Raw genomic sequence first — 21,302 nt, forward strand, 5'->3', positions numbered from 1 at the left:
TTTTCTAAAAATAAAAAGTGTACCCCCCTCACATTACATCAATGAGAAAATGCAGCCAAAAAGGAAGAAAAAGTGAATTAAAACTAGTTGGAACACAAAAGATTGAAAAAAGAAAAGAAAGGATAAGAAAATGGACAAAAAATTTGTACTATGTTATTAATTAAGTGCTTTCAAGCAGCAGTTGAGAATCGTGTTTTTTAATTAATATTTTATCTTTATCTATAAAAATATTTGCATTATCTATACAATACAGAATTTTTTTTCTTCTTATAAAAAACGTTTTTTTTTTCAACTTAAAGGGGTAAAACAATATTTAACATTAAGTACCTGAAGGTGGAAAAAAAGAAAACTAATGTGCTTGTAAAAAGTCACTTTTAATCTATCATTTCAAAACAAATTTCAAAAAAAGATGGCAAAGACTTATATTCGAAAAAAATAGTTGATATTTTTTCAGGAATTAAATATTTATAGAAGAAGTTAGAGTATAAAAGTTAGTTCAAGTTAGAAGTTTTTCCAGGCATTTTGTTTTATCAAAATGTAAGGAAATCTAGATTCATTTATTAATTAATGTGCTTTATTTACGCATTTAGCTAAAGAATTGCTCTGCTTAAGCAGGGAAGATATCATTGAGATATGTGGTCCTGCTGAAGGCATCAGATTATACAACTGCTTCCATATTCGGTGAGTTATGTAAATTACGTTAATCATAGCTGTTGATAAACAATTAAAATTACTCACTCTGTTTATTATTTGCCGGTTAGAAAGTGCTGAAGTTTTGAAACTATTTAAAAATAAATATCCTTTTTTCCAATTTTAACATCTAAAAATGTTTTTGGAGTATTAAGAACTAATGAATTATTATGTTAATTATTGCGATTAGTATTTTATTTAATTGAAAAAGGAGCGCATTCTTTTGCTAGTTCAAATATATTCAATATAATTAAATTGATCTTATATTACAGGGGTGGCCAAGCTCCTTTTTAGTCGAGCCATTTTTACAAATTTGAAATTTTTCGCTAGTTGCAATTAAATACATATTTAAAAGGTATTAAAATTAATTTTTTTTACATAAATTATATTTATTGAAAACATATTTAAAAAAAAGTAAAAGTACAAAATATGTGTATTGAATTTAAATATTAAAAATTAAACACATTTATTTTACTTCTCTTGATAATTCTTTAAAATTTGATGAATAATTGGTGACAGCACTTCTCAGTAATTCTTTGAGATCCTAGTTAGTTAATACTGATAGGTGTTTGGATTTCACGAATTTTAAAGTGGAATAAAATGATTCACATAAGTACGTTGTTCCGAGTATTGAAATAATTCGACAGGCAGCCTTTTTTAATTCAGGATATTTCGATTCTGGTACAAATTTCCAAAATTCAGTAATCGACGTCGACTTATATTTTCATTGTAGAGCTTGATCTTTTCTTGCATCTCTATTAATTCTAATTCTCCAGATGCTTTTTGTGTCATAATTATATTAGAAATGGAAAACTCACCTTTAATTGAACAACATTGCACTTAATCTTTCATATTTGTTCTCAATAATTTAAAAGACATTTTGAAACACATACAGAATGATAATAATTTTTTTAAATATAATAGCACAAAAATGAAAAAGGAACTCTGGTATATTTATCAAATAATCCTTCAAAGAGCCGTATGTGGCTCGCGAGCCACAGGTTAGCCACCCCTGTTATATTACAATGGAATGATAATATTTCTGCTTTTTTTTTTTTTTTTTTTTTTGCCTAGTTGAATAAATTCTTGTGGTTATTCTTAATTTTAATTATCTAAAAAAATTTATTCAAAGTATTAAAAACTAGTTAAATACTTAAATAATAGTTTTGGCAATCAAATTTATCTTGAGTGAAATGTAAGATTGAAATTGCAGAAACGAAGTCAATAGATGAAAGCCAGTAGATTTTTTCTTCTTTTTAATTTCTTAGAGATTTTAAAGTAACTTCTGTGTTCTCCCTAAGGGCGAGCAGGGTAGACCGCTCTGCATGCCCTCTGATCCCAATAGATTTGCCTTTTTTGTAAAAGTATAACCACCATCCCTTCAAACATTTCCTTTTTTATTCAGGTTCCAGTTTTAAAAAAATTATTCACGACTTCTAAATAATAATTACACCCTGGTAAAATTATCTGTGTTTATAGGTTTAATTCTGATTACTATTACAAATATTTACTTTGCTAGGATTATTCCCAACTCATTAAAGTTTTATAAGTATGTTTAATCAGGGCACTCATTAAATTTTTTAAGTGATTTTGAATTTTAAAACTATTTTTTTTAATAAATGTTTAAACCTGGTTATTCTGCTCCAAGACCGTAATTTAATTGTGTAACCAATTTTTACATTTATGCTACCCAAACAATATTAGATAACAAGGAAGATAATTCGCACTAATCTTGAGAATTACTTGCATTGATGTGAGATTTCACATTATTTAAACTATTTCTACAATACCTGATTTATTTTAAACTGGTACAAATTATTGACACTATTTATAATTGGTGTTCAAATAATTGGAATTCTACTATTTTTAAAAAAAAATTCAATAAATGAATGATATGATTTTTTTCACATTTTGCTATGGTTTATGTTATTTATTTTATGAAACTTCTTATTGTACTTAGTGTATATTTATTTTATTTTTTGTGTATATATTTAGAGAACCTCCTCCACTTCGCAAGTTTTACATATCAAGAGATAAAGTTGGTAAGTAATATATACATAGTTAAGTAATAATAATAAGCTGGTGTATAAATTGCTTAGTGTTTTTTAATAAGAAAATGGTAAATGCTCTAGCATTTTTCTTTTTATGAACACATTTTTAAAAGAGGGAAAAATATTTTTTATTTAATTAATTATAAAATTATTTATTTTTTTTTTGTCTATTTTATTTTATAATTTATATTGTAAAAGTCACTCTTTGCCATGTATATTGATTATATTTTTTCCAGAAATGTTTAAAAATGTTTTTTATTTATTTATTCCAAAACGAAACCATTCTTGAAATATATTTTTTTATTTATTCAAAAGCAAAACCATTCTCAAGATATATTCTATCTAGAATTATGGCTACTGAAAAAAAAAATTATTACAAAGCCTTGAATAAGTTCTGCAAAATTTTTTGTTTTGATTAACAAAAAAAAAAAGAAAAGGTGGAACTTAAAAACTCAGTTTATTTTATTTGTTTGTAAGGGTGAGTCAGATACTTTATAAGCTTATATTCAAGATTAATATTCATTTTTTTATCAGTAAATAGTTATTATAATCATAAACTCAGCAAAGAAAGACATACTTGTAAATTTCAATTACTTCTCCAAGTCATCATTGGTATGTGTAAATGGTATAGGTATGTGTAAAATTTTAAATATATTGTAAGTAAACTAAGAAGTATTGAGAAAAATAAAAAAACCTTGTTTAAATTTTTTTTTCCTAATTTTTTCGATTTAAAATTTTTTTTTTCTTACTCAAGAAATTTTTCAGAATTTTGATTTGGGCTCACAATCACCCCTGAAAATGGAAATTTCATTCTAACTGGTAAAATATTTCTTAAAAATAAGAATTTCTTCTTTTCTGTACCTCTTCTTTATGCAATTAAGCGGGAACTAGAAACAACAAGTATCCATTTAAACGAGGAAATTTAACATTGGTTTCATATATGGGTCATTCTCACGAAAACTGTCATTTTTCAGTTCATAAAATCCCAAAAAAGTAAAGTGAATAAAAAGCTCTGAAACTTTTTATATTAATAGAAATATGTAATGGCATTATAAAGAAAGTATATATCCTATAAATTATACTTAATATTTAAATTAATTAATTTTTTAAATAATTAATTTATAATAATTAATTAATTTGATAAATAAATAAATTAATTAATTTAATAAATTAATTTATTAATTTTTTAATTTATTTTTCAAATTAATTAATAAGTAAATTAATTATTTTCACTGTTTAAAAAGTGAGGGAATAACACTAATAGTGAGGGAATGATATTTTATTTTAATACATGTTTTTATCTAAGTTACATCTACCTAAAGTTTGAAAATGATAACATACTAAGTATATCTAATATTTATTATAATTTAGTCTTATATATTTAATAGTTTTTACAGGTTTGGGAAATAGAATTGGCTGGCACGATTGAACAAAAAAAAATTTGATAATATACTCATCTTGAATCATTCCCTCACTTCAGCGTCATTCCCTCACTTTATACACTAGTGAGGGAATGACGAATTCAATAAAATTTAAAAATAACAGTTAGGCCTAATTAATTTCTGAAGTCAATCGCATACAATTATATTCATACAAGAAAGCAACATATAATTATCCACTTTCTCGATGAAGTTGTATTTTATTTTACTCTAAAAAATGACATGAGGGAATGACGAATGTAAAAAATTTTACCTGGTTTGATTCATTCAAATTTATTCCACAGCAAAGCTTCTTTAAGTTGAAGATGGAAACATACTGCAATTTTGTTCTATGATGCCAGTTGTTAACTTCTAAAGTTTTTATTAAAATATTTTTATTCTAAGAAGATTGCAGGTGATAAGAACATAGTTGTGAGGGAATGACGTGAAACACTGGGGACAAAGTTTAAAATAGTGCTGTGTTAATATTTTTATCAGAAATTAAATTTAAAATTGATTTCCTGAATTCTATATTTCAGTATTCTGAAATAAAAAACACGAATTTGTAAAAAAAAAATTTTATTTCAGAAACAATTTTTTTCTTTTTTTAAATCAGCAGTGGGGACAAGTGAGGGAATGACATATTGGTATATTTTAATTACCTAAAATAAATAAAAAATAAAAATTGATAATTTTATTTTTATTCTTTTGTTAGCTTGCATTCTGAAGGACACTTACCCTGAATTTTTTTTTCTTCGTAAGCTGTAAAACAAACATAAAATATACTGGGGACATGAAAATGACTGTTTTTGTGAGAATAACCCATATAATGATTTGGTTCTGCTAAATTTTATTCATATAAGTCCAGATCCAGAAATTTTTCCTGGGGGGGCGTCACAGACTCAGATCCCACCCCCCCAATAAATTTTATTATTAAAAAAAAATAAAAATAAAAATTATTTTTGTTTGAAAAAAAAAAACTGCGGTTTTTAATGGTAGTCATCTCAATTATTTTTTTCATAATGAACAATAGAACAATACATAAATAATTCAAGTATTCAAAATCTTTATATAATAAATGTAATGCGTTTTTTAGAAACTTTGGCAAAGCTGTCAATGATTTTTTCAACATCCAAATCAATTTCTCGATGAATGTTTAATAATGCGAATCCATTTAACCGTTCTTGATTTTGAGTTTGTAAACATCATTAATGTTTACAATGAAACTATGACGAATTTCGTTTTTAATCTTTTGGATTATGATTCTTGAAACAGTGAAGAACATATTTGGTGGGGGGAAAATCGATTTTTTCGACCTACCTAGGTGTATATGCCCCCTTAAATAATTTTAAAAATATTTTATTTCTTTTGTAAGCTAGTAAAAGAATTATTATTATTTTTTTCAATTTGGGGGATCATGTATTTTAGTTCCAGCCCTCATTGTATCAACAGCTGCTTGTTTTCTTCCTGTATATGATTTACATGTTTCATTCTTCATTACGCTTAACAATAAAATATGTTTTTATTAACTCTACATTGATTTTTCTAGTATTCAGCCAACACATGTGTCACAACTAGGACTGGGCTATATTAGAAATTATACATCGTGATGCATCGTCAGTTTTGCATCGCAATGTAGCGACGTATCGGGATATAGTATTTTTACATTTCATTTACTTGTAAGGCTGCAGATTTCTATCCAAACTTCATACTCAGATTGATTTAAATCAATTTATAAATTTGAAGATATATATGTTTTGCTTAAGAGAGATATTAAATAAATTGACTACAATGTACAAATCTTACTTAAAATATTTATTGAAATGTTTGTTTAGAAATTCATAATACGCATAAAACAAAGTGTTAAAAACTTTTTTTAAAGCGTTTTTTACAAAGAAATATTTTCTTGTACTATTATGCATAAATAATTACATATTTATTAAGTTCGATCATAATGATCAATTTCTAAATGAAACGTTCAAAATTATTTGTATGCTTAAAACAAAGTGCTAAATAAATTTTAGAAAAAAAAAACTTTTTTAAAACACTATTTTTTATTATTATCATTTCAGTTACAGTTCTATTATAGTTCATTTACGTCACACTAGAGCGCGCACAATGGGCTATTGGCAACGGTCTGGGAAACATCCCTGAGGATGATCCGAAGACATGCCATCACAATTTTGATCCTCTACAGATGGGACGGCACGCCCGCTTCAGTAGCTCGGCGACCTGCACGCGAAGTCGAGCACTTTACGGTAGAACAGTTTAACGAGGACCAATACCGCACACACTCGGTCCCTATGCAGACTGATCCAAGTGGTCACTCACTCGCACACTGACTGCAGCCAGTGATGCTTGACTTTGGTGATCTGCAGGGAACCGTGTCTTAACGATCAGTCCACTGCGGGACCTTATCATTACAGTTAAATAATGACCGAATTATGCACGAAAAACAAAGTAAGATTTAATTTCTTGAAAATAAAAAAATTTTGATATTCGATAATATATTTAGCTAATTAACAAATAATATGAAAAGAATATTTTTTTAAAAAAATTATTATACTCTCTAATAAAACGAAGTGCTAAACGATTTAAAAAAATGAATAAAATATGCAAACCTTTCAAATTTTTTTTTGTAGAAACAAAGTTGATTGACTTATCTCCAAATCCAAATGACAAAAATAAATTTTGTTTTAACTTTATTTCTAAAAATAAAAACAACAAGATTTATAGAATTAAAATCAGTAATAAAAACTCATTAAATTATTAGAAGTTTCATGCAAAAAGTTTTTAATAAATTAAAAGAAAGTAAAAAAATAACCTAACAAATTCAAAAACAACAAGATTTATAGAATTAAAATCAGTAATAAAAACTCATTAAATTATTAGAAGTTTCATGCAAAAAGTTTTTAATAAATTAAAAGAAAGTAAAAAAATAACCTAACAAATTCAATTCTTTATGGGCACCTAAATTAGATTGCCGATAATTTTCACATTTAAAAATAAAAAGAAGTTTTTTTTAAAAAAAAAACTTATCTAGTTAATGAAAAAACTCTTCTTTATATATTCGTTTCAATAATAGATTGCCTTCATTACAAGGTAACATCGGCGATCGCAAAGTTAGTCCCACTGAAAATAATCTACAAGAAAAGTCACGACAAAGAAAAAAGAAGCTAAGAGGTGCGAAAAGGAACATGCAATATAATGATATGTGTTCTCAAAACTCTGATTCTGATTCTACAGCTCACCAATCAAGGCCATTTCAACATAACAAAATGAACATCGTCTTCCACAGCGCGAGTCGACATCGGAATGTAAGAGAAGAGTCTTATATCGTTATCTTATAACCTTGCGTGTCTTATATCATTTTGCGCTCGTTGTGTTTACTCAACAGCTTAAACAGATTTCTGATGCATCGCCTTGAATGAAAGTCGCTGTATCGTCTTGCCGATATATCTCGATACATTGATTTATAGCCCAGTCCTAGTCACAACACAAGTTTTAGGTCTTTAAAATTGCAAAAAAAAATTTATTTACATTTAAGAATAATTTGTTGAAATTTTTACAAAGTAACTACTTTTGCATGCATGAAATACGAATTAATTTTAAACATGAATTTAAATTTTTATCAATTCAATGTATAGTGTTTTTGTATGTTAAGGAGTTACTATATGTTTCTACTTCACAGTTATTGATATTTCCCAGGGATAAAGCTAGATTAGATTATAATATGAATGTAGTGATTCCAATTGTGTTAAAGTGTTTTTTTCTTTCTAAATATTTTAAAAAGTCATGTTACTGATATATTCGTGATAAATCATGTAGCAGTATTTATTAAAAGAAAGGGAATGTTACTGTATGTTCTCAGTAGTTTTAATTTGCTAAACCAGGCAGTTTCTCAAGTAATAATTGTCTCCTTTATGTGAACTGAAGAAAAATATAATTTCTAACTTTATTTTTTCAATTGGTAATTTTACTTTTTACAAAATGTTAAGTATCAATGTAATCATTCATATATTAATAAATTGGTACACAATTTTATGTCAACACTTATTTATTATTTTAAATTGTCTGGAATTTATTATTAAACGATTGCTCGCGTGTAAAATTTACTCGCATGGAAATTCAGCTTTTTTGCCTTTTGGCCAATCTCATCCCTGAAATTACAATGTTAGATACAATTAATCATATAGTCGAGAGATTTCTTTGGGGCAATTAACAGAGGAATTAGCCTCAGACATCTACACACCTCTGTACACACCAAAGCAAACAGATATAGTATATTATTTTGGATACTTGTTGACATTTTTGTAATACAGTAAGAGCTTGATGTAAAAACAGGGTTGCCACTCCACAGAGAAAGCCTGGAAAATACAGTGATTTTAAAAATCACCTGAAATAACAGGAAAAATTCAGGGAGTTTTGTTTTTTCTTTACAAACTGGAAAAATATAGGGAATTTCATTTCCTTTTTTCGTCTTTTAATAATGGTGACCACTCAAAGAGTAATCTATGGGACATTTAACCCACTGGCAGTTAAGGAAATGGGCAAAATCGGGAGAATGTTTCTCCCCTACACACAGTTCCCCTATCCATTAACATGGGAAAACCGGTTTTGCTATGCAGAGAAGACTGCAGGTTAAAATGCAACTTTTTACGTGCAGAACCATCAGTGGGTTAAGGATGATGTTTCAGCTATACTAAACTATTTAATTTAGTATAGCATTATTCAAGTATGTTCAGCTGTTCCTTTTTTCTCATAAGTTTTTCCAGCAATTTAAATTAGTATAGTTAGCCCACCATAGCTGACGCAAGAGCACAGTAACTGTGTTTCTCATAATATATATTGTGTATAACATGTACAGGTATAACACATGGAATTTTTTTTTTTTTTGGTTGCATTTTCAGGCAACCCTGAAAATGCAACAACACAAATGATCATATGACTGATTACAGTGCTATTGTCATTATTAAAATTGATGAAATGTTCTAACAGTATTTATTCTCACGTCTTTTGAATGTTTCAGCATTCAGTGCCATTTATTTACATTCCCTCAAGTTAAATGAATTGAAGGAGGAACTGTGCAAAATGTTAAATCTTCCTCCCAACAGCATTGCCAACCTCTACGCCTCTGGACCCGATGGGATACTCTTAATCATCACCAACAAAGTAAATATTTTCATTATACTAGCATGCAGTGATTAAAAACATCTGTTTGATTATAGGCTAACGTTCCTCATAATTGCTATTCACCTCTTCTACATTTCATCACATAGTCGTATAGGATTTGGTGTTTTTTGTACCGGCTTTTTAACCAGGGTTCCCACGGATCAGGGAAAACCTGGAATAGAAAGTTACAATTGATGCTCCAGTGCTATTTTTAAGTACAATTTTGTTTCTGTTTTTCTTCAATCATTTAACAATCGAATGTTAAAAGATTGTTAATTTAACCATAGCATGTCTCCTTTCTGCTTTGAAAACACCTCCTGCATAACTTTCACCTATGCAAAATAAACGGATCCATCTGTCCAAAGTCCTCTCCTAACAAAATAAGCTATTTTTCAACCCCCTGTCAAGGAATCGTAGGATTCTTGATTGAATTTGTTTATTAAAGTCTGGATAAATGGCGCCCTATTACATTTATGAAAAGAAGACATGAAAATTTAATATGATCAATTTGTAAGGATCTTAAAATGAGAAGAAAAAGTTTTATGCTAGCCCATGAGTGCAAATAGCTTCTGAGTGTTTTTTTTTTTAAATCCTGTTTTGCTGAACAGGAATTTTCTTCATGTTCTACCGACAGGATGCAGTTCCAAAAAGGAAATTGCTACATTCTTTCTCGTACTTGTCTAAGAGACCTATAACTGCAGTGCCTATATCAATATATTAGGTACCTATTACCGCATTTAGGTTTAGCATCGATAATGGTACAACAATTTTTTACGGGCCCCTCTAACATACAAGTACCATTTTCTCTATATTGTGTAATTTTTATTAAGTAAAAATTTCTATTTTTTGTTATTTTTAAAAAAAAATCAACTTTTTTTTTGGACTTATTTTGGTTCTATACCTATGTACCTAGAAATAAAACACCACTAAAGTGTTAATGAATTCATTTTAAACCACTAAATAGTGTGAGTTCAAAATTGGCTGCTAGTTTTACCAAATTCGCCATGTGATCAAAATTTTTCTTTTCTTTAACCAAAATGAGTTTTTAAATCATGTCATCCTTATATGGTTGTGCTAACTTTCACGAAAACTCTTTTCTCATTTGCTTGCTAATATGAAAGATAAGGTTAACATATAAAAATTAGTATCGTATTTTGTTTATAAGTGTCATTTTTATATTATAGAAAATGTATGGTCAGAAGTGTTTTACATTATTTTATAACCCTAAAACTAATGTTTTATTTGTTTTGTTTTTTCAGGTATTACAAAATATGAAAGATGAAGCAATCTTTATTTGTGAAATTCTTAAAGGTAAATGAAGTTTTGCAATTAATTATTATTAACTTTTATATTTTTTTAAAAAAAAATCTTATGTATGTAGGGAAAGAATTAATAACCCCGACAAAGATTTGTAGTCTGGATAAAATCTCTTTTTTTTTTGGTATGCAAATATATTTAAGCCTAAAGTCATCTAAAGGTATGCTAAACTTCTGTGTACATTATTGTATTTGAAGAATACTTCTTTATTGTATTTGAAGAATTTTATGTTGAGTGTTTCTTCTGTCAATAGAAGAGAATATATTGTCTTTAATTTTTATCCATATTTGCAATTGTTATCAGGAGTCTAAATTGCACTATTAAAAATTGCACTATACTTTTGAAACAAAAAGTATTATAAGTCCACTATGAGCCGTGTCAGGGGATAGAGTGTTTGCCTTCTAATGAGGTGACCCGGGCACGAATTCCGCACCCAGCTCGTACCAACTACAGTGCTGATGTAACAGTGGTAGACAGATCATGGGTTAGCCCCTTGCCGTTGGGCTAACTGTGGGAGGTTCTCTTGGTTTTCCTCACCCTGTAATGCAAATGTGGGTAAGTTCCATCTAAAAGTCCTCATCGAAAGCAAATTTCTCCCAATACATGATCCAGGAGTTTCCTTGTCTGGTGGATTGGGTTCAAAATTACATGGCTACAGAGTTGAACATTTGTAGTCATAAACCCAGAAATTGGGTCAGCTGTTCATAGACAATTATAAAATATGAGTCTACTATGAGTTTTGTTGCGTTACTACGCCGTTAACAAAACAGCTAAGCTGTAAAATAGTTTTATGTACATGGCCATTGTATAGCTTTATGTTAGCTGCTAATAATATTAAAGTTGTATCATTCATTCATCTATCGACATCTTAGAATTTAGAAAAAAATCCTATTGAAGTAAACTATAACCTCAGGATAACGCTGGAAAAGAAACGATCAACATTACCACATGGATTTATGATAAAATTATCAAAAATCTAGCCTGAATAGATACTGTAGGTACTAGAGCAAAACTGTGAACTGTTTGTATTGTAACTGTTAGGTTGATATAAATACAAATCAAATTTCATTTAAATCAGTGATTCCCAAAGTGGTCTAGGGGTCGACGACAACTTGCTGGGGGTCTATGAAATGAAAATGGGGGTTAACGATAGTGGATCTCATATAAGCAGGTCGTGACTTTCATTTTGGCATTACATGAATGGAATAATCAATATACACTAATAGTACCTATTTACTTACATTATACTACCTTATAATATAAAGAAATATATCTAACTACATTTTACATAATTTATAACTGTAGCTATGAAGTAAAAATTTTATTAACATTCAAGTTTTTAGGATTATTTTCTGATATATGAAACTGAATTATTATAAACTAGCAATTGCCTGCAGCTCCGCCTGCATACGTTTTTATTTTCTTTGTGTGTAAGGTTTTATTTTGTAACAAAAAAGTATTTTTCCTCGGTAAATTGTAGCCTAGCCTGTGTCAACTCTTTACCTAGCTAGACCTCCAACTTAATCTGCACACAAGATCATGGTGATTTGTTGCTTAGTTTTTACGTGAAAATGTAATAAACAGACCGACAATACACTACTACGGTTTTGTATACAAACTTATTTCCACAATTATAATATTGGTAGCAGAGTACGGGTTTTATAGTGCATTATTTTATTCCATTTACATATTAATTAAATTAAATTAGCAGGGCTGATTGTGCTCCGGAAAAAATCCGGATTTTTCCCTAGCAATGATCCAGACGTTTCAAAAAATCATTGATCGCAGAAGTTTCCGAAAATCAAATTTTCAAAGGTGGAACTTAAAAACACAGTTTATTTGTTTGTAAGGGAGAGCCAGATACTTTATAAGCTTATAATCATGATTAATATTCATTTTATATCAGTAAATGGTTATTATAATCATAAACTCAAGAAAGAAAGACATATTTGTAAATTTTAATTACTTCTCCAGGTCATCATAGGCATGTGTAAAATTTTAAATCTATTTTAAGTAAACCAAGAAATATTAAGAAAAAGGAGGGGAAAAAAACTTGCTTAAATTTTTTTTTTTTTTTAAACTCGGGAAATGACTTTGACTTGAGCTCACAATCACCCCTGAATTAGTATATTTCATGAAATTGTTAAAGTTGTAGGCATTCGATTTGAACTTGTAAAAACTTCCACATAATGCACATATACTTATCCCGTATTATGGAATATAGCGAGAAAGTTTTTAATTGCTTTTCCATCTTCATACCTAGTGGAAAGGGGTTTCAGCGCAGTTGCCTTACAAAAAAAAGAAGACTGGACGTTATTAACCAAGGAGATTTGAGATTAAACCTAACTAAATTTTTTCGTTCTCCATGTAAAGCAAATGTGGGTTAGTTCCATCAAAAAGTCCTCCTTGAAGGCAGATTTCTCCCATTACTTGGTCCAGGAGTTCCCTTGTCTTCTGGATTGGGCTCAAAATTACAAGGCTCATTTTATTTTCACTTCATAACCGTTGTTGAAAAGCTGGCCCAATTTTTGGGGGTTTATGGCTACTAATGTTCAACTCCGTAGCCTTGTAATTTTGAACAAAATCCAGAAGACAAGGGAACTTCTGGATCAAATATTGAGAAAAACTTGCCTTTGTGGAGGACTTTATGGGGAAACTTATAGAGAGGAAAGCTTCCCAGGGTTAGCCTGATGGCAAGGGGACTCTACGTCATGATAATTTATTTCAGCACTGTGGTCGGTGCAAGCCAGATGCGAATACATATCAACCAGCCATCTCTGAGATTTGAATTCGGTTCACCTCATTAGAAGGCAAACGCTTCATTCCCTGAAGCATCGAGGCTCAACTTCCGTATTGAATATACTTCCTATGAATATTGCATTTGTATCTGAACTGCACCACTAAAATCTTTTCTTTTCAGCTGAAGATGATAAACGCACCATTATTTTGAAGTCTCATAAAAACATAGTCTGCAATGAATGACATACAAAGTATTTTTAATCACAAAGGATATATTTTAAAACTATGTGCCATGTTAAAATGAAAATTCACTATTTTTTTTTACTGTATAGATTGTTTTTCTATTATTGTTCGTGTAAAACTGTTTGCAAAATTTTAATAAATTTTTTATGTATTGTTAAATTATGTTTTTACTAGATGACATATTACATCAGACGCTTTTAAGTTCCATCACAAAAAATTCCTCTTTTTTGTGAATTGGATGCTAAGAAAATGAATAAAGTAATTGCTGTCACTTCAACAATATGAGTTGAAATGCAGACACTTTAAAATCTGTTTTATAAATAACAGAAAATTTGCCAAATTGAAAAAGTTGACCCAATACCTTTAAAAATGAGGCATTCTTACTTTGAAGAGAATTTAAATAAATGAAATAATGTTTTAAATGTTAGGACTCTGGCTAATTTCAAAGCCTGGTACTGGAAAATATCCAACAACGAGCCTTTTGTCTCTCAACATATTATTTAACACTAAAGATACCATAACCGGTCGAACCGTTACCGGTTAAAAAAGATACCATAACCGTTTAAGAACTTTTCCATCGAAAATGCGCATATCTTATCGTTTTTGCACATTTAACTTCATGACTTTTTCTAACAATTATATACAATTAATATTCTATTATTTTTTTTTTTGTATTTTGCTTGTTTCAAATAATACTTGTTATATACCTATTTCTACAATTTATTACTTTATAAGGTTACCCGATCAGAAATTACTATGTAATGCGTGTTCAACATATTGCATTCGATTAGTAGCACATTACAGCATAGTTAGTTTAATCAGAATTACTGTTGCATTCAAATTTCAAGAAAGTACCTAAAATTTTAGATCGGCATTTTTGTGTAAGAAAAAGTGACTAAAACTAAATGTTTTGGTACGTAGCTTATATTTTATTTTGATAGCTTCACTTCATTTCTAACTAACTGTTAGTTTTTACCCAGAAAAATGTCAAAACAATCCAGGCAGCACAAGTTCTTAGAAGAAATAATATTAACTAGGAGGCTTCGCCCCCTGCTCGCTGGCGCTCGCCAACCCCCAAAACTGCTTTCGCAGTTCATTTCAGATTGCTTCGCAATCCGTTGCTCGCTCATTGGATACGTTCTTAACGTCTAGCTTTTGTATACTTTTTTGAACACTGAAGTTCCGAAAACTTTTCACTGTAGAAAATTCTAAACCTGTGCATTTCAATATTAATTTGAAATTGCAAACAGTTCGCATATTTTTCTTAATCACACTATTCTAAATTTCAGTTGTTTAGAAAAGTAACTGTTGTAAGTTTTGTTTTTAAGTCTTTCCCACCAGAGAACTAAAACCATGTGTTGTAAAGCAATATGAAATAGTACTGAACGCCAGATGTAAAGCATCGGCTTCCATGAAGATAATTTTGTGAGAATTTTTTTGATAATTCGGTGAAAATTCACCCGATTAGACATATGATGCTCACTATGTGTTCTTGCGCGCCGAAGCCTATCAATTAAAACGTATTAGGTTTTTATATAATATAGATTAGCCATATGATGCTCACTACATGCTCTTGCGCGCCGAAGCCTATCAGTTAAAAATGAAAACTGTTGCCAACGCGAGAAAAGAAATATCGGTTTTATTGATACATACGTACGTATTAGCGTTTTATATAATATAGATTATAAAAATTATAATTATATTCTTATTAAAAGAATTATAGAAATAATTAGAAGAAATATGTTTGCGGAAAATGAACAATGGAAATATCCTGGTAAAAAATGCATTGAGCATTGAATTAAAAATTCTTATTCTTTGTGTTTGCAATACATAAAAGTTGGTAATATACAATTTTGTTTAATTATAAAAAAGTATTTTTAGTTTATTTCCTTCTTAACATCCATATTTCATACATTCAATCAAGAAACAAAGTTCGGTCATTTGACCAGCGATTGTAGAAATAGGTATATATTTAGTGTTAATAATAATATAAAAGGAAGTCAGTGGTCTGAGAAGGACTATAAAATATAACTAGTCCATACACATTAAACTTTTTAAAAAAATAGTTTGATGACATAAAAAGTATTAACCAAACAGATAATTATGGTTATGCATGAAATGAATAAATCAATTTGAAATAGAAAAAGTACCTTCAGTTAGGAGTATGATCACTTCCTCCAGCAATACAGAACATGTGTGATGCTTTCCATTATGTGATCTACCAGTTCCGTTAGAAGTGGGAGCCATTGTTCTTGCAAAACAGTTGCAAGTGAGGATTTAAAGCAGCTACACGTCTTCCTAAAGCCTCCCAAACACAAGCGATTAACCCCTTGCAAAATTTTCTAGAGTTTGACTCGTGATGAAAATTTTATAATATTACGAGTCTGGTTCTGTAGTGTATCTACCACTACAAAAAAAAAATGCAATGCCTATTATATGTATATTATAGTATACATATAACTCAACCACGGCCCCCCAAGTATCTACCCTCCTTTTTCAGGGCTCTATTTCTCAACTGCAATATCATTTGAGCTGTTACCCCTCTCTCTCTTAATTTCCACGCCACAACTAACGAGAAGACTTGCTTACACGCCGGTTGTTTAATCGGCTGTCAAGATCAAACTTCTAGCCTTCCACCAGGTGAAGTTATAGACACCTGTGCCACTGTAGCGCTCCAAAATTACTTTTATAGTGGTTGCCTGGGCAATCATGGCTCAGGAGATAGAGCGTTTGCCATCCAATGAGGTGAACCGGGTTCGAATCCCAGCAATGGCTTGCACCAACCACAGTGCTGACGTGAAATGAGTAGACTGATCATGGGTTAGAGTCCCCTTGCCGTCAGGCTAACCGCGGGAGGGTTTTGTGTTCTTCCTCTCCATGTAACGCAAATGCGGGTTAGTTCCATCAAAAAGTTCTCCACAAAGGCAAATTTTTCCCAATAGTTGATCCGGGAGTTCTCTTGTCTTCTGGATTGAGTTCAAAATTACAAGGCTACGGAGTTGAACATTAGAAGTCATAAACCCAAAAATTGGGTCCGCTGTTCAACGACGGTTATAAAATAAAATATAGTGGTTACCTACATACTTAGATAATGTGGGAAAGTCCCTGTAAATGAGAAACGTTAATTAGGTTTAAGCAGTCTCGTTTAATGGCCCGAATTTAACCAATCCTTCTGCTTTTTCACTGTATGCTAAAAAAAATTATCTAAGAACTAAACAGGAAAAAAAAGCGGTCTACGGGACCCTTTGGTGAGCATCAAGAAGAGCTGGTCACAGACAGAAGAAGGGTCAAAGATACAATCATTTTACTACTGAATACAAAGACTCAGCACTGACGATGGTACTTATCACAACCACACTATGCCTCCGTTAATTACATTATTTGTAACCCTTAAGTAATGCTATTCAATACTATTAAATGTTTCAGTAAGATACCCTCTGTTCTTCAGCTTACTTACACAATAAACAGTTACTTTCTAACACATTTTTAACCCTTCATTTCGTAAATTTATTACGAAAACTTCACTTGAAATTTTGAGTAAGGGTTTAAAACAAGCGAAAACTCTAATTGCTCTTTCTCTCTGTGTGTTATCATGAAGGACCGAAATCGAGAGAATGATCGCTTCAGTGAATGTCCGAAATATTTGTTATATCAGATTTGATATTATATTTATTCGATAAGGGTCGGAATCGTCGAGGAACATTCCAGTGACTTTCAAGTCATGTCTTGGCCCCCAAATTCACCTGACCTTAATCCAATAGAGCATTTGTGGTCCTACTTGGAAAACCAAATTCGTGCTGCCACGCTACCCCCTCGCAATGTGAGGAAATTGCAGGACCAGTTGGTGAGCGCTTGTTATCAGATACCTCAGACTACCTATCAGCACCTTGTGGAATCAATGCCACGGCGGGTGCTAGCAATTTTGAGGGCTAAAGGTGGTCCAACATGTTATTAGCAGGGTGGTCATAATGTAATGGCTCTTCGGTATATATCGGACAGGGCCTCTTAACTAGACCTAGTATATACTTCGGACATTTACCAAAGTGACCACGTGATTGTCAACAATCACCCATTTCGGCCATTTACAGTAACATATTTGTATATAAATAACATAATAAATAGACAAAAAATACATAAATATATAAAAAAAATATATAATTATTTTCAATGCTTTTTTGGTATTTTTAACAATATTTTTATTGAATAATTTCAAAAATGGGAGGCTTGATAAACGAGACACTTGTTTTATTTATAGTCAAATGCAAATGTATTGAAAAAATTAACAACGATGTGAAATGAAGGGTTAAAACTTTAAGAAGTACTTTGAAAGATTGAATAAATCATTCAAAATACATTAAAATGATGATTTTTGCAATCCAAAAACAGTTTAGACTTTATAAGACTTTTAAAGAGGTGAATAAGTGGAGATAGTTCTACATATTTAACATTCTTCCTCACTGAAATGTTATTAACACTAGAAAGACTGAAACTTAGTAAAGTATACCTATATTGCCCAAAAGCAGTCAAAATGACTGCATTGTGAAAGAATAACTAACGTGTAAAGAAATTTGTTTAAAATTAATTTGTAATATTTTTTTTATTATTTACAGTTATATAACAAGTTATTAGTAAATATTGACAATAAAAAAAATTATATGTTGTACAAAAAGTCACAAAATTCTGTCATTGTTTTTCTAATTGAAATTACAAAGCAGTCAAAATAACTTCCTCGGGCAATCTAGTGGTTAAATTAATGCTTTCACAAAGAATATTTGACGCGTTTTTCAAGACACAAAGCCATTAAATATGTACATTGTTTATTATTCCATGCTATGTTTAACATGACCATACCAAAGATTTTTGGTATCACAACGTTGTATAAGAATATCACATTAACAAGCAACACATCAAAGGAATGAAATATTTGTCCATACGGTACAAATAGATATGGCTATTTTTCAAAAACGTAACATAACATCTAACACAAGCACACTGTCGTGGGATAAACAATAGGAATTATTTGTAAGCACCTGTCAACTTACACAAGGAGTAAAAAAAAATAATAATAACCATTAGTCAATCAACATTAAGTTCTTTGGTATATCAAATATATATACAATATGAAACATAACTAAATTTTGAATCATTTTAAGTTATCAAAAAGGTAGATTTCATAATAGCGAGAAGTTTAAATCCAATCAGTTAAGTTAGTTTTTATTATAAGGCTTTAGTTGATGACTGCGCTGATATAAATGTTTCTATTGGTATACAAATCCTAGGTTATTTTGTAGTTTAAATCTACGAGTATCAATTACCAGCAGATGTAAACAACAAAACGAGATCATACAAAACACATAGTAGAGTTATTCAATACTTTTTTTTAAAAATACTTGCCCACTTTTAAAATAATAACTTTTCAAGACAAAGTTCAGAATTAGAAAGACATTTTGGTCTAAATAACAAGACTAAAATGATTATTTAAGACACAAATATATATCACAATATTAACCTGTAAAGAGAATCATACAAAGTAAATAATAAAATAATGATGTACTATAGGTAAAATGGTAGGATATGGAATTAAACCTCAATTTCAATGTATACACAGTTTAATAATTGGACGGATTTGTAATTTCTGTTTAATATTTGGCTTCTTATAAATTTAACGGAATTAAGATTTCTGGATTCAACATTTATTGCCATTCAATAAGAAAACACAGTGAACTACTGCTACGCAAATACATATTGGTTTCATGTAAGATATCAAATACTGTTAAGACATCAAAGGACTTATAGTTCATGCACACTTTAAAACAAAACCTCAACAGTTGTTAAAAATTATAGGTTTCAAATTCAACACACTACCTTAATGTGCAGTCTTTTCTTTTATTTAAAGTATTATTTCTGGTTGTTTTTCTGTACAACGCTCCAGTTTTTTCTTCTTTTTTTTCGTTTAATAAAATGCTGCATGGCAGAAATTTTTTTCTTTAAATCAATCCAATGAGCACTAATACATAAATGACCAAAAATGCACAATTTAAACAGCAATGATCACACACATACTAGGCATATCATCATGTCATGATTTACTTACATGTGTGATAGAATCTTCTTATTTAAAAAAAAAAAATTACTTTTGCACACAAACGTTTATTTTTTCAAAACATTTGTATTTTCTGATATATATATATATATATATATATATATATATATATATATATAATAAACACTTTCTATAAACAAATAATTAAAAGAGTAGAAAAAAGCAATCTTGTAACAAATTTCAAATTGTTACATTGAAAACAATTTGAAATTGTTTAGTTTAATATCGATAGACATAAGTTATTGCAATTATATAATTTTAAACAATTTCTTAGAATGCTCAACTTCGGTGTTCGACCGGGAACCTTGTCTCAACACTAAATTACCCAAAAGTTAAACACTCTTATAGATTAACATAACCTAGTTTTTAAACAATAAAATATATTAACGCATAGAACTTTACTTTACAGAAATTTTTTTTAAACTGATTCCATATCAATAGAGATACAGAAAGTACTATGAAAATTTCTTTCACCATTTTATTATGTTTCATAATCTTTACCCAAATAATTAAAAAATAAATATCAGTGGGAACATAAGTAGTATAGTATAATTTATATATATGACTAGATAAAAAGAAAGTGCGAAAAAATATAAAAATAAAAATGTTTAGATTCTGAAGGTACTTCAATTGTTTTAATCTATATACAGTACAGAACCCGTTATCCGGAAATCAGAAAACCGGGAAACCAAAAAACCGGAACGAAATTCGATAAATTTTCCCGCAATTTTTTTAAAAAAACTTTTTTTTCCTCATAAGATTTTGGGATTTTTCTTTCTTTTTTGAAAGATGCTTAGCTTACCATCATTTCAGAAATAATCATTAGTGTAATACCTCATCGTTTTTTCTTATTTTTAAGATTATTTCCAAATATTTTTTTTTTTTTAGTTGGGTTTAACACTAAAAAAAACGGTTTTTTGTAGCGATTCAGAAAACCGGAAAAATCAGTTATCCGGAATAGTGATAGTACCGATCGTTCCGGATAATCGGTTCTCTACTGTATATATATATAAATTAATATTTGCCTGTCCTTTATTGACTCTTAAATCATCAGAACAAGAATGATGAAATTCGGTATACCGATAGTTCAAAGCACAGGGAAGGGGACACTAGAACATTCTACTACAAACCACTCGAACGGGATGACAAAAGACGAAATTTAATTTTCTGATTGATTTCGAACTCACCATTGATAAGAATAAAATTGAAAATTATCAAATATTTTGAAGGTAACATCAGTGGTGTTTCTAGCTTAAAGCTCACATAAAAAAAGGGAATTTATCGCACGTTCATTAATATTAAATTATTTTTCATTCGTTGTGACAAATTAACTCAATGATAAACGTTATAGAATAGGCGGATTACCTCACTAAATTAGTATTTTCGAAATCATCTCAAACAATGCATTTATTTTGCTTACAGTTACGCTTTTAAAACATGCTTCTATAAAACTAAGTAATTTGAAATCAACTGTAACTAAAATAAAAATAATAAGTTATGTTTATATTAAGTCAAATTAATGGAGAAATAGTACTAATTCATTAAGGAAAAAGCATAAAAAACACTTGT

The 21,302-nt window shown here is 29.6% G+C and overlaps 1 protein-coding gene across 4 annotated transcripts in view; it reads left to right on the forward strand.

The window, feature by feature from the left end:
- Nucleotides 1-13,789, forward strand: part of LOC107454225 (transcription factor CP2) — a 65,996-nt gene extending 52,207 nt beyond the window's left edge. For all 4 annotated transcript variants that reach the window (XM_087161762.1, XM_087161761.1, XM_087161764.1 and 1 more), the window contains exons 15-19: nt 591-681; nt 2,686-2,732; nt 9,189-9,331; nt 10,591-10,642; nt 13,569-13,789. In XM_087161762.1, coding sequence (XP_087017888.1) covers nt 591-681; nt 2,686-2,732; nt 9,189-9,331; nt 10,591-10,642; nt 13,569-13,630 — 395 coding nt within the window. In that variant the 3' untranslated portion in view covers nt 13,631-13,789. The remainder of the gene's footprint in view (nt 1-590; nt 682-2,685; nt 2,733-9,188; nt 9,332-10,590; nt 10,643-13,568) is intronic.
- Nucleotides 13,790-21,302: the final 7,513 nt, after the last annotated feature.

Source organism: Parasteatoda tepidariorum, chromosome 4 (assembly GCF_982258835.1).
Source record: "Parasteatoda tepidariorum strain Cologne lab strain chromosome 4, Ptep-v5.0, whole genome shotgun sequence".
Taxonomy (NCBI): Eukaryota; Metazoa; Arthropoda; class Arachnida; order Araneae; family Theridiidae; genus Parasteatoda; species Parasteatoda tepidariorum.